We start from the raw sequence: 15,016 nt of genomic DNA on the forward strand, positions 1-15,016 counted from the left end.
ATAAACAATATAATTTACCAGGTTTCAAATTGAGCTGCTCTGAAGACTTAAATGATTTCACTTCCTCTTTATGAATGAACTCTTTATTTTTGGGTAGTGTGACAGGGGAGAGCAAAACTGAGTGACACTTATAAATGATCATATTTTAATTAAAAATAATGTTTTTATATTTTATTATAAAGTATGCATTAGGAAACACATTTACTTCTGAAAATAATGAAATTGTGATGGCAATACATATTTTATTCTGTAATATTTGTGATGCAACTTCAGTGACTATATATGGGCATGGAAATAACCAGTAGTATTTTGAAAAAGTTATAAAACACATATTATTCACTTTGTATAACATTTTCTCATATAGTATGTTAAAAGTGAACTTTGAATTGAAATTGGAAGTTTTTAGCTTGGCAAACATGCTGGAAGATTATTGTGTTATATAGACAATAAAATTTTACAGACATTAAATGTTATGATCCCAATTGGACTCCTCTCATGCAGTGACACTTGTAATGAATCAGTGTGTGTGTGTGTGTGTGTGTGCGTGTCTGTGTGTGCGTGTGTGTTTGCGTGTGTGTGTGTGTGTGTGCGTGTGTGTATGTGTGTGTGTGTGTCCAGGTCTGGAGATGACCTGGGTGCAGCGTCCGCCAGAGAAAGTCTCCAACGGGGAGGAGTTCAATGTCACCTACACAGTGACAGCTTCGGATTCCTTTTACGATTATGCCATCAAGAACAGGATCTTCCAGTTCAGGTGAATGCGTCTGTTATCCTACACCTTTGTCATGCCCACACACACACGCACGCACGCACACACACACACACACAGAAAACACAACCAATTGACATTTTTACAAATGTTTTCAATTTTTGATGATTATATACAGTATATATACAGTATATATATATATATATATATATATATATATATATATAAATATACACACTTTTTTTTTTCTTCTCAACTCCACATTATTGTAGTATCAGTGACTGCATGGACAGTGACAAAGAAAGAATTACAATTAAAAATGAAGCAACAGAAAACAGTCAACGTCAATCATTCTGTGTCCATACTTTTCCAAGTTTTACCATTTTTTGTGTGTAAAACAACGTTTTTACTGTTTACAATAGAATACGAGGAGCTTTCACCTCGGTTATCAAAAATAACATACATTCTTTTAACAATTCAGCAAAAATCTGAATCAAGGGTTTAATTTGCTTGACCAAATCTGAAAATAGATAAATAATACATTCTGGAGAGAGAAAGCTTCTCCATTATGTAGGAACCATGATTTATATCTGTTCATTCATCAATAGAAGGTGGGTCTGCTTTCAGCCTCGTTGCGACCTCTTCTTATCGTTTCTCTGCCACATTTTGCTAAATTCAAATCTTGACCTTCCAGTGAAGCTTCAGAGGCCAAAAGGTTCTGCAATCACCACGATTGTCCGGCGAACTGGAACAACGCCAACGAGATGAACTGCTGTGTGTACCACGCCAACATCCATTCCTGCCCCCTGGCTCTCATGGTCCGTACCGCTCTACTGATCTGTGTGTGCGGCCGTGCAGGTTAGGCCGTGCACGTTAGGCCGTGCACATTAAGCCGTGCACGTTAAGCCGTGCACAATAAGCCGTGCACGTTAAGTAGTGCACGTGAGGTTCTTATTGTGTGCAGGAAAACATGGCTTGTACGTCACTCTACAGACTGGTTCAGTGTTATCACTGTCCCTCGGCCTGACTTCCTCTACATATATGACTTAAATGACAATGCTCTGCCTTCAGAAGCGACAATAAAAAATATACGTGTGGTATTCATTATATTCCAAAAGCAGGAGACATAAATAGCAGTCTTACTTCTTTTGAAATGAATAAACAAATCGTAACAATGTCCTTCACAGAGACAAGGAGGAATCTGTGGCCCGTGGATTCCTGACGACGGCAAGATTGTAACTCACACTGTGTCCAAAGCGGGAAAAATGGACCAAAAATATTGGACTTCAAAGGTAATATCGGACTTAAATATGTGTTTTCAATTTGTTTTAGCGTGTGTGTGTGTGTGTGTGTGTGTCTGTCTGCTTGTATCTGTGCATGCGTGTGTGTGTGTGTGTGTGTGTGTGTGTGTGCGTGCGTGCGTGCGTGCGTGCGTTAAAATGCTGTTAAATTTTTAATGATGCTCTGGTATGCTGTGGTTTTATTCAGGTGGTGCTGATCCACGTGGGAGTGACCTCTGTCATTGCTCATATCAAAATTGGGCAAATGCATGCAGCCTTGGAGTCCAAAGTCCTCGTTGTCAGTGCCCAAGGTCACCATGTCACCTTAATCATTTATTTATAAGTGTCATTTTGCTGAAGGAAAGTTTTGAAGCTCAGTTTGTTTATACAGAAGTGGATGTTTACTGTGGATGTTTACTTTGGGGTTGTATTCTTGAAGTTATTGTAAAGGACCATATATTTTCTTATTTTTGGACATGACCTTTTATTATTAAGATCGTCATTTTTATATTTTAGGTTATATCTGTTGTCTGTCTCTAGGTGTACTCTATATTGCCATATCTTACTGTGTACAGTTAACTGTTTATTAACTGTTTATTGTATATTTTTCCATTTTTCCATCTATTGACATTTCCTTTTTATATCTATATATATATATATATCTTATATCTTATATATATATGTATCTATCTGTGTGTTTCAGTGTGTGGGGACGATGTGTGTGAGCTGGAGGAGACATGTCTAAACTGTCCTGCGGACTGTGGTGTGTGTCCCATGTCCATCACCATCAAGGTGGCCATTGGGCTGCCTGTCGCCCTCTTCTGCAGTGGCTTCATCCTGACCATGGTGGTGAGCACGCACACACACACAGGCACCCACGATTGCACACACACACACATGCACACACACATGCACACACACATACACACACACTAGACTATTTTGCATTTCATTGAAGTACACTGTATGTTCTTTAGCTGATTTTAAGATTTTTTTTTACTTATTTTTCTTTGAGCTGTTTGTTATGTTCCTACGCTACACTACACAAGCCCGTGCGCGCACGCACACGCACACACACGCACGCACGCACACACACACACACACACACACACACACACATACATACACACACACACACTCTCTCACACTGTGTTAGTGTCTGCTTTCATATATTTGTCATAGCTTTAATTATTAAGCATTGGTGACCATTCATTTTTCCTCTGCAGTGGCTTCAGTACCAAAAACAAAAGATGTTCTGGGATGAAAGCTGGATTATCAACTACAAGAATGTCATGTTTGGTAATACATAAAATGCAAAAAGAATTGCCAAAATACACTGTCTTTTTCTAGCAGTTGTTCTATTAGCTGGAAAACAGACCCTACAAATTGCTGCCTGGCCTTGTTGCAGGTAAAGTGTGCTACATGGGCTTCTGCAGCACCACCAGCCTCCAGCAGTTGAAGAACAGCTCCAGCGTCAGCCGCTCCACAGACACCACAGTGTGCACGGTGATCAACGCCTCCTTCCAGCAGGGCTTCATCCAGCCGGCCATCTAGTACGGAACATTATTCCTTTTAAGATTAAGGAAATACCAAGCAATACAAAACGTAAATATACCAAACACAATAAATATCAATAAATAATAAATAATAAATAAAAGCAATAAAAATAATAATATATAAAAATATATATTACAAAATAAATATTAAACAATAAAAATGAAAATAGACAAAAAAGAGATACACACATATATATATATATATATATATATATATATATATATATATATATCAATACCAAGCACAGTACTGCAGTATAAGTAAATTTTGCCAAATTAACTTTTTCAGACTTTTTTACTTTATTTACTGAGCTATAGTTACTGATTTAGTGATTTATTAATCAATACATTGTTTATGGAGAGTTAATTAATTAGCAACATAAAACTAGTCAGAGTATAATGAATGGTGCAAATAACAAGCCAGCCAGCCATATTAATACAATTATTAACTGTATTGTATCATAGTTTTGGGGAAGCTAGTGGAGTTTTCCCGAGCTAGTCTTTTAGTTAATTTTTTTTCTTTCAAATTCTGGATAGCTATTTTTGACATAAAACCTATTTTGTACTCTACTACCAAAATAAAACCTCATGATGAATTCCAATATATACTGTATATATATATATATACATACTATTTACTGTATATATACTGTATATATATGTATATGTATATGTATGTGTTTGTATGTGTGTGTGTGTGTGACAAGCACTTTTCTTCTAGTGATGGAAGGACAGTGGCAGTGAAACACATCCAGAAGAAACATTTCACTCTGTCTAAAACTATCAGGAAGGAGGTGAAGGAAGTAAGGTGAGAAACATCACAATTTACATTCATGGGTTCATGTATACACTGTGTTTTCTATTAAATTGTCCTGTCGTTCATTAACAGCCGCCTGTTAATAATCTGGATTTGGTGTACCAGCTTTATTGACCTGAAAATTCTCAGAGGTTTATACTAGTGATAAGCAGCAATTATCGCACACTTATATTTGTGCTAAAACTTTAAATTTTAATAAGGTTACACTAAGTTGCCTTTACCCTTTTAGTTATCTTTAAATCAATTACAAAGATGAAATAAATCTGCATCCAAAATGAATAAAGTCAAGGGGTATCGAGCTTAAATAAATTTGAATGTCCAGGGAATTGGACCACCCCAACCTGTCCAAGTTCATCGGGGGCTCCATCGAGGTTCCCTACGTCAACATCATCACAGAGTACTGCCCCAAAGGAAGCCTGTCCGACGTGCTGCTGAACGAGGAAATACCCATCAACTGGGGCTTCAGGTCAGTCTGTTACCATTAGATATTATTATTATTCGATTTTAGCATTTTTCTTTTTTTAATCTCTGCTTTTTCGGGCTTAAAGTATCTGAAGCATGACGACAGCAGTACGCACAGACATGGTTGAGGTCTTGTTAGAACCAGGACGTTTCAGATGTCTTGTTGTTCGAGTTTGATCAATATCGATCTACATTTGAAGCAGAAATTAGTGAAAAACTGTCATCATTTCATTAGTTTCGGGCCCCCCCCATCACCGCAAAAAGGAAGGCGATTAAAAAAAGATTCTGTGATTTTCAGTGACGTCTAGTCCGACACGGTCGGAGAAAGTCCCTCGGGCTCCACCCCGCATATAATCACAGAGCGCAGAATCGGGAACCTCGGATTACGGGACCTTGAAACCTCGGAAACCTGTAATGCGTGTTAGTCGTCTTGGATACAAATTAAGTTTTTAGAGTTACCGTAAAACAAATAAATTACTTTGTATAGACACCAATAACAAATGTTCAGGTTCCCATGGAACACAGCATCAGTTCATGCGATCGCTCGTCTTTATATCAGCATTACGACTAAAGCAAGTTCCAATTTTCAGAGTTTCCGTTAAACTCAGCATTTGCTCCTACAGCATGTATGTTATGACTGGTTTGAATTCCACAAAATTAGGATAGAGACAACACCATACAGTATCTAACACATAGCTGCGAACAGAATGCGTTTATTTACAAAAAGGGCAAAATAGATAAAATATCAAACAAAAAGCTGGGCGTCAGTTCGTCTCGACCCAGCACAGATACTGCCTGAAGCAACCACTACAGACCGATGGGGTCTACACCACGCACCTCGCACGATGCAAAAGCGTCCCCCAGAGCCACAACCTGCACAAATATAACAAATTGGATGATGTCAAAAAAAGCACCCTCTACACAAACTCATCTCCCCCCAGCACCCGACTAGAAGTTGTAGAACGTGGGCGTATCGGCGATGTGCAAACTTCTGCAATTTCCGGTTAATCTTCAACGGTTTTTCACTAATTCCTACTCTAAATGGAGGATCAAAATTGAACCACAAAATGTCTGAGACGTCCCGGTTCTAACGAGACCCCAAACATGTCTGTGGGTTAGGTTGTAGTGGGCCACGAAAACTTTTACTTTTAGCCCGAAAAATGCCAAGGAGAGAAATAATAAAAATCGTAATAAAAGATAGGGATCCAGCTGCGGGCTGGACCCCTAATACTAATTATAGATTTAGCCATTGTGACATTGGTCAATTTTCTACCTGCCACTCACTAGAGCTGCTAAAGGTTAAGTGACTCTTGTTGTCAAGCTGCTTCAGATGTAGTGCTGGCCTCAGGCAGCTGGTGGCTAAGTGCCTTGCTCAAAGGCCCTTCGTGTCACTGACGCCGATTACTCCTTGTCCTTGTAGGCTGTCCTTTGCTACCGACATAGCCCGTGGTATGGCCTACCTGCACCAGCACAAGATATTCCACGGCAGACTCCACTCAAGGAACTGCATCATCGACGACCGCTGGGTCTGCAAAATCTCAGGTAACAATATGGGAGGAATCAGACTCACTGCTGCCCTTTGCACAAAGGTTCAGCTTATTCTTGTGATTTGTTTATTTGGTACTTTCCAGAGTGGTGTCAAACCATCAAATTTATAATGTCCATGAAATAACTGACTTTAACTTGTTACTTTCAGGTGTTACCGTGGCAGAGGTTGGTAGAGCAGAGCAAGCCATAAAAATGACAGAAAACATACGTATGTACACATCTACCAACAGAAGTTAACAGGGAGTGCCCCTTGTGCAGCTGTTACCTTCTGATCCCAATATGGGCATGTGGTGGGAAAGCTGAAGTACCGGTATGTTACATAAGGATATGGATAGAAATAAATAGTGCATAGGGGTAATAATAGTCACTGGTGTGCGTGTGAGGATGCGCCTTCGGTCAAGAAAAAAGAAGAAGTGGCCAATAGGTGCCCGTACGGAAGAGAAAACAGTGGAACGTGCCCTCGTCTAGAGTGCCCCTACGATAGAAAAAACATTATGAAGTGCCCTCTAGAGCAGTGATACAAGATTCAAGAGGTTCATTTGTCACATACATATACATATGTTCATACATACTGTATATGCAGTGAAATGGAGGGGATACGTACACTAAAACTAGAATTAACCCGACAAAGGTACGGGATGGTGTTTATAAACGTTTATAAATGTTTCAAACCCAAAGGGTAACCCTAATACACAAACTACAATTGGTGGAAAATTACATGCATGTATTACTAGGGGTTCATTTGATCGGGGAATGTACCTGCGCAATTATTTGTCAACGTTTGAAACCCTAACCCTAGCCAACTGCCAAAACTACAATTTGGAGCCATTTTGTTATGCATCTTGATGCAATTGTCTCATGGGTAAAGTAATTGTATTATTAAAAACCTAAAAATTAAACTAATTTACGGGTGAAAAATAACATGCATGTGTTACTAGGGGTTCAATTGGTCGGGGAATATACCCGCGTTGTCAAGAATTTACATGTAATTTGCAAAGCCTTGAATTACAAGGCTTGAAACCTTGTTAGGCCCTTGTTAGGCCCTTGTTAGGCCCTTGTTAGGCCCTTTTAAGTGGTGCCCCGTATTGCCACGACCACCCTTCTAAATGTACATGTCCAGAGCTGTAAAAAAACAGTTGAGCTTATTTTGGGAGCTCTTTTAATTACTGAGATATGGGGCTTCAAGTGTGACCTCTGGTCGGGGTTCAAAGGTCAGTATCTCAGTTTACGGTCAACTGAGATCTCTCGAACTTACACGTTAACCTACACGATGAGACCTTTCCAAAATTGTGTTTGGTTTTGTTCTATGATAAAGTGAAAAAAATTCAGTAGAAATTGTCTTGGAATCCACACGTGGCACCCCACTGCAATGGCGGGGTTGGATTTATTTTTTTCTTTGTACTAGAACAAAACCACACACACATTTTTGTAAAGGTCTCTTTTCGTAGGTTAACATACAGTATGTACAGTACGTTTGAGAGATTTCAGTTGGCTTTGCAAAATTACATGTCAATTCTGACAATGCGGGTATAGTCCCCGACCCAATTAACCTCAAGTAACACATGCGTGTCTTTTTTCACCCATACCTTCTTTTCATTTGCAGGTTTATAATAATATAACTACTTTACCCATGAGGCAATTGCATTAAGATGCATAACAAAATGGTGCAGAATTTTATTTTTTGTAATTTCCAGGATTAGGGTTATCGTTAGCTACAAGTCTGTATGATATCACCTTGTTTTAAGAAAAACATGTGTTGACAATAACCAGTATCCTGCTTTCATTTTGTGCGAGTCAGAACAAAATATAAACCGACGCATTTACAATTTTAATACATCCACAGCGCCCCCACCTCCCCAGAGGAGAGTACCTTTGTCGGGTTCTTTTAGTTTTAGTGTACATATCTGCGCCTCCCTCCTTCCCCATTCGATTCAATAGCTCAATCTTTGTGACTATGAGCGCGAAAGAGCGTGAGCGTGCAAAATTCAGTGAGGGTATGACCGTACATGACCCTTCAATTGAGAAAAAGCAAAACCAGGAACTTGCGCAAAAAACAAAGTGCTCCCTACTCTGCGGTACTGTGTGAACAAGGCAATGGCAGCTTTCTTGTCAGTATATGTACAGTACCAAAATAAAATCTGCCTTTTTTGAACTTGAACCTGCTTTGGCAACACTGGAAGGTAGCGGCTGAACCATCATGCCAACAGGTCTACTCCGTGCTTAGCCCTGGTCATCGGGGAATTTAAACACATCATCGGGGCGGTTACTTTTCACCACTACTATGTGGTATGGGTACTGTGTTAGATATGTATGTTTTAGTAGATATGGAGGAAAAAAATCCCTCATATCATTATATAATAATGTAATTTATGCGATTAGGTTTTGTACTGATGATAATCCTTCTGGTGCCGTGTAACACGTTTATAGTTCCTTTTGCTTGTTTGCCCAGTTGATTTACCTCATGTGATGAATTCAGATGACGTTTGGTCTGTTGTGTTGTAGGCTGTGAGAATTCCATTCAAGAGCCCAATCTCTAAAAAGAGCTTTTCATCACTAAAGTCCCAACACTGCAAGTAGGCGATTCCTCTCCCCCGCCCGTCATGTCTGTGTCCACTCTCTACACTCTCTAAGGGCCTTTTTTTTACTAATTACTAATACTAATTATTGGGATACTTATGGGATGTGAGTGATGCACAGGGCCGATCGCTGGAGTGACAAAGGAAAAACAAAAGAGTTATGAAGGAAAAAAAGGCAGTGTTACGATTCTTTTTTTCGACTGTGTGCTGCTCCAGACTACGGCCTCACTGCATACAGGAAGGAGGACTTTGAGGGTGTGAGCACCGGCTTCCACTGCGGGGACATTAATCGTATCTACTGCGCGCCAGAAGTCCTACTGGGAAGCAGCTCCAACTGCACGGCGGCGGCGGACATCTACAGGTAGAAAGAGGCAGTCTCAAGAGTTAGGCCAGATGTTTGGATCCTTACAAAAACACTTACTTGGTTAAGAAAATGCTTGATGAGGCAAATGTAATTAGAGATGTCGCGATCATCAAGCAATCTCTCTGATTGTCATTTCCTACATACTACATTCCATTTGTTTTATAATTTCAAGCCGGCAGCTTGAGCCCCAGAGAAAAGGAACGTGATGGCCGCGCACGGCCTTTTTCAGTTTTGCTCTTTTGAACTCCGCAGCTACTCGATGATCCTGGTGGAGATTGCGACTCGCTCTGACCTCATTTCAGTGAGTATGACAGGCCCTCCGAGTAGATTACAACCTTTTGGCTTTTCATCTCGGGTTGAAAAGTGGCATTCCTCCCTCCCACCAGGACCAGGCTGAGGGAGTGAAGATGGACGTGATGTGGCGCCCCCCGCTGCCCGAAATTAAAGCCGGGAAGGCGGACATCGACTGTCCCAACAGAGGAGAGTACTGTGAGGTCGGACAGAAAAGACGCAAATATCCCGTTTTGATCGAATCAGACGGAACATAACTCATTTTTATATCGGAAAACGAGGAAAACACCCGTCAAATTAGATTGATCCGAACATCCATTGCTCTGTATTTACTGTATAACAGTATTGTATATCATGTTTATCATAACTATATTCTTTTATCATAACTAGACATTACAGGGTGTTTTCTTATTGTGTGACACACTCAAACAGCTCATTAAGAGGTGCTGGTCCCACAACGTCACCATGAGGCCCACATTCGAGCAGGTGAAGAAGATGCTGGACAAGATGAACCCTCACAAAGTCAGCCCCGTCGACATGATGATGAACCTGGTAATAAGCCGCCGACGGCAAACACGTAAAAACCTTATCGATTCCAATAAGGAAACACAGGGGCGAGATTCTGTCTCGGCTTTCCCCAACTCGGATTACAATCTAAAATACAAACAAGGCTCCCCTAGGTTTGTCGGACTTAATATCAACGATCGAAAATGGAGAAATTCCTGCTGCCCGTGTACCATTTAGACACAATGACAAAATGAGTTCCTGTTGAATAACAGACGATGAGGCAAAATGAGGTGAAGGGTGAATGACACTCAAGAACTGAAGTTAAAGTGCCCTTGAGCAAAGCATGTACTTAACAGCCTGATCTGTGGCAAAAACAGGAACAACTTTGGCGGATCATAACAATGAATGTGAGCATGTGGGATAAGTATTATTGCGGTGCATCGCACGACTCTGATGGGGACACGATGGGGAATAATATCATACAGATTATTTTACCATCTGAATTGACTCAGATTCAGCTGATTATAGTCACGTTCTTTGCGAGCCTAGATGGAAAAGTACAGCAAGCACCTGGAGGCCATTGTGGCGGAGCGAACGCAAGACCTTCTCCAAGAGAAACAGAGGACTGACCGTTTGTTGTACAGTAAGTCAGGATATTGATCTTGTGTGATAAGGAAAATAATCGTTCAGTATCAGAAACGCTTTTTTTCCCCCTCTCATTTCGTTTTGAATGAACCTCTATTAAACCATCGGGAAAACTCACGTTAAAAAAAAAATGTGTTTTGCAAGCATGCCCTGCAGTCAGGAGTAAAGGACACGAGAGTGACAACAATCAACATTGTACTTTGTCAAATAAAAACAAAAGCAATTCATTTATGTTTAAATAAAAGATCAATAAAAATGAACAATTGCTGGACAGGCATTTGGGTTTGGTAAACACGGAGATGTGTGCGAGCACAACAGACACACAGACCGCGGGGGATACTGGAAGGGCCGCTCGAAAACCAATGTACACACGCACAAAAACACCCAATGGCACCAAAACGTGCTGTGTGTGCGCGTTCAACATGGTTTTCCTGCAGCTTCTCTCGGGGGGGGGGGGGGGGGGGGGGGTGACGTGAACCCCGAGCTCCCTCTAGTGGCGAACACAACCCTATTCACCCGTTTGTTTCAGAAATGAAATCATGGTGCCAATAAATCCAGTCATAATAGATGCATAATAATATTTGCAGGTATGCTGCCAAAGCCAGTGGCTGATGACCTTCGTCAGGGTCGTACGGCTGAGGCTCAGAGTTACTCCAACGCTACGGTCTACTTCAGGTGTTGCAAATATCAAAGTATCACTCTGTCACACCACCTTTTTTTAAATTTTTATTATGAAGTTCCGTTTGCACCAGGTATGTATTTCTCTCTGCTGAGGATTTTCTTCAAATGTGCTTATTATTATTTTTTTTAGCTTAATTGTCAGGAAATTGGATAAAAAAAAAAAAAAAAAGGATTTTAAGTTAAAGTGGATTTTAAATTATCTTTTCCAAATTATTATTTGTAAATATTTGCAAGGCGTAGGCAAAAAAAAAACAACAAAAAACAAAGTGCTCACATCCTATCCTGAAGTACGAAACACATGCACTAAGAAAACGAGTCTGGTAAAAGTTACATTAAGTGTGATGAAGTACTCATATTTCGATGTGAAGACACGTTTCATCCTTAACACGCTCATCGAATCAACGGCCATGGTTAAGTGAACGTTTTAAGACGTTTTTAGAAAAGACATTGAAACTAAGACATTTGCTTTGAAATACAAAGTCCAACCAAAAAGGAACCACTCATGTAGACTACATATATCACCCACTTTATTGCAGTACTAGGAGCATCGCGACAGGATTCCTGTATTTAGAGATAAATACCTTGTCAGTTTTTGCAATTTGACCTAAAGCCTTCAGACAGCAGTGACGTCGCAGCACACTCCAAACACGCATTGAACCCACATTGTTATATAAACTGTTTATATATAATATTAAGGGACGACGACCTACTTAAACAAAGGTTAAGATTTGTTCCAGGTAAACAGCATTAAAGATGCGCTGTGCTTCGGTCTCCCGGCAGTGACATCGTGGGCTTCACGCAGCTCTCTGGCAGCAGCACCCCACACCAGGTCGTCGACTTCCTCAACCAGCTTTACACCACCTTCGACGACATCATCGACAACTACGACGTCTACAAAGTGGAGACTATAGGGGATGCTTGTTAGTATGGAAGCAAAGTACAAGAAGGATAAGATGAACGTGTAGCTGAACCCATCTATGTCTCATCTTGTTTTCTGTCTCATGAAATGTCTATGTATCTGATTAAATGACGGGCTTGCCTTCCAGATATGGTGGTCTCGGGGGTCCCGAATGAGAACGGCATCAATCATGCGGGGGAGATCGCCAGCATGGCGCTGGATCTGGTTAGTGTCTGTCATGCTTTTAAGATCCCCCACAAGCCAACCACACAGCTGAGGATTCGTGCCGGCATCCACTCGGGTGGGTCTCTTAACTGCATCTGGGAACATTGTATCCATCCGTTTTATTTCCACGTCGCGTTATTTTTCGTCTTTAACATGTTTGCTTGCCAAGTGGTCAATTCAGACCGTGATTCCGCTTCACAGATGAAACACTGTTAAGTCACACAGATAACTCTTTAGTTCCGACCTGAAAGGCTGGTGCCTCCCAGTTCTGTGAGCTGAAACATCTGTCAATGCTTTGGTCGTAAACTTCCTTAAAAAAAACCCGGTAGAAATGCATCAATGCAATGCATGTCTTTAATTCTATTATGTTATTTACATAATATGTATTCTTTACTTACAATTGTTTTTTTTTTTTTTTACCCCTCCTGACAGGACCTGTTGTGGCCGGTGTTGTGGGCACCAAAATGCCTCGATACTGCCTGTTTGGGGACACCGTCAACACGGCGTCACGGATGGAATCAACGAGTGAAGGTACAGGAGTGCAGCAACCACTCTGACCTTTATCCAGTACAGCTCCCCAAATCAACTGTTTTTACTTCTACTTTTGGAGCTGGTATAGAAAAGGCATATAATAACTGGTCTTGGGCTCTAGAGTGTGTGATTCGAATCAGAGGTGAGACTTTGAAAGGCACAATAATCAGCGGTAGCAGCCAATCCTATCAGGAAATAAGACCAAATAAATCAATTACTTGGTCCATGCAGTGAACGCCTTAACTCTTATGATGAAAAGCTTTGGCTGGCAAAATTCTCTGCATCATCACTTTACTCACTTTATAAACACATTTTAAATGGATGCTCCAGACTTTTTATGTTCATTCTCATCTTTCTATTTACCCATGTTGTTATTGATACATGCGATTTTCACATCATTCACATCTTTGTCGGGGATGAGATATGAGGTTCCCTTTTAAGTAATGCTCCAGTTATTCATTCTCCTACTGGAGGTGAATAAAGCATGGTGCAGGGTGCTTCCATTATAATTGTCACTCACAATCAATGAAAGATTAACTCCAAACTCCTTCTCATGTACCAGTACACATTACTAGAAAATAATGAACATTACAAATGATGGAGGGAAAAGACATTAGACATATAAGTATTTGATTGGGCTTTTAAATCATTGAATTGTATTTTTTTTTAACATTCTTGAAATTCATTAAAAAAACAAAAACGTATCCAATAGCTCTGAAAATCCAGGTGAGTGGGACCACGGCTGACCTGCTCCACACACTGGGAGGGTACGTTCTGACCTGCAGAGGCTCCCTCAACGTCAAGGTAAGGTTCCAGCCGTGGAAAAAAAGGTTGAATAATAATGTAGCAGGAAAATGTGAATCGGAATCAGCCTTTTTTTGGTCCAAGTATGCTTACACATACAAGGAATTTGACGCAGTTTCATGAAATAATAATGCTGTGACAGAAAATAAATATTAATATTATAATATAAAATTATGAATCCACGTTTAATTCATAATGTTACATTTGAAGCAAAATACCAGAAGCTACTTATAAGTTCTCATGTCAGGTTAGCCTTCAAGTCAAAGATGCGTGGAAGCTGCTGAGATCCTGTGAAACTGAAGACTGTAGAAAGCCAGATTTGAAAAGATCACAGGAAATTCAACCCTCCCTTTAGAACCATTCGAAGACAATGGCCAGCCTAGGGCGTGTCTTGTTCACTCCATTCGCTCCGACGGCACTGGAGTAGCATTTGGGAGGGTGTGGCCGGAATAAACAGGGGGAAGGGGACGCAAATTAGTCCTGAGGGAGTAGACCCTATTACTCCTACACAATCAAAGACTCTACTCCAGCTTCACTTACACACACAGCTCACAGGTCACAGCTGTTTCCCAGCAAAGCTTTTATCTAAAAATTCAGACAGAAACGGTGCCTGGCAACACGACCCCCTTCTCTTGCCCTCTCTCTTTTTTTTTTTTTTTTAATCTCTATTGATTCAACAGGGTAAAGGGGAGATGACGACATGGTGGCTGGAAGCAAAGAGAGATGACCATACGGACCCGCTGCTCAGAGCCGCTGAACTCAGCGGCATCCCAGTACCAGTTAGCAACTGAGCAGCTTCCTGTGTTTGTACCTGCATGAAGCAACCTCAGTCGTCGTGTAGTGAGATGTCCAGTGCCTTGTCTTGGTCACCGTGTTATAAGAGAATGTGCACGTTATGTGCTCGAGTAACCGTTCATCGTGGATGTACAATTTATCATTGTTTTAAATGCCACTTGGGGGTAACCGAAAAAGAGACGCCTGCAACCGGGAAGATGTGTAGACTCTTTTTTTTCCTCCCCAAAAACGTACTTTAATGACTCCCATCGTAATTGGTCCACCTTGAAGATGTAAACTCAACCTTCACTTAATTATAGCAAAACACCAAAAAAGGTATTGTCCCTTTAT

At 40.7% G+C, this 15,016-nt stretch overlaps 1 protein-coding gene across 1 annotated transcript; it reads left to right on the forward strand.

Annotated features, from left to right (window-relative positions):
* Positions 1 to 626: 626 nt before the first annotated feature.
* Positions 627 to 14,682, forward strand: LOC307227593 (atrial natriuretic peptide receptor 2-like; the record flags this gene model as incomplete). The annotated part of the gene is made up of 20 exons (XM_079996964.1): positions 627 to 751; positions 1,401 to 1,524; positions 2,195 to 2,297; positions 2,690 to 2,835; positions 3,213 to 3,285; positions 3,395 to 3,539; positions 4,264 to 4,350; positions 4,682 to 4,825; positions 6,242 to 6,363; positions 9,162 to 9,306; positions 9,562 to 9,610; positions 9,696 to 9,803; positions 10,033 to 10,152; positions 10,657 to 10,750; positions 11,340 to 11,427; positions 12,214 to 12,353; positions 12,480 to 12,632; positions 12,989 to 13,087; positions 13,800 to 13,891; positions 14,572 to 14,682. The coding sequence occupies 20 exons, from the start codon at positions 627 to 629 to the stop codon at positions 14,680 to 14,682; spliced, it is 2,268 nt and encodes a 755-aa protein (XP_079853090.1).
* Positions 14,683 to 15,016: the final 334 nt, after the last annotated feature.

The sequence above is a fragment of the Zeus faber genome, assembly GCF_960531495.2.
Source record: "Zeus faber genome assembly, chromosome: 1".
In the NCBI taxonomy this organism is placed as follows: domain Eukaryota; kingdom Metazoa; phylum Chordata; class Actinopteri; order Zeiformes; family Zeidae; genus Zeus; species Zeus faber.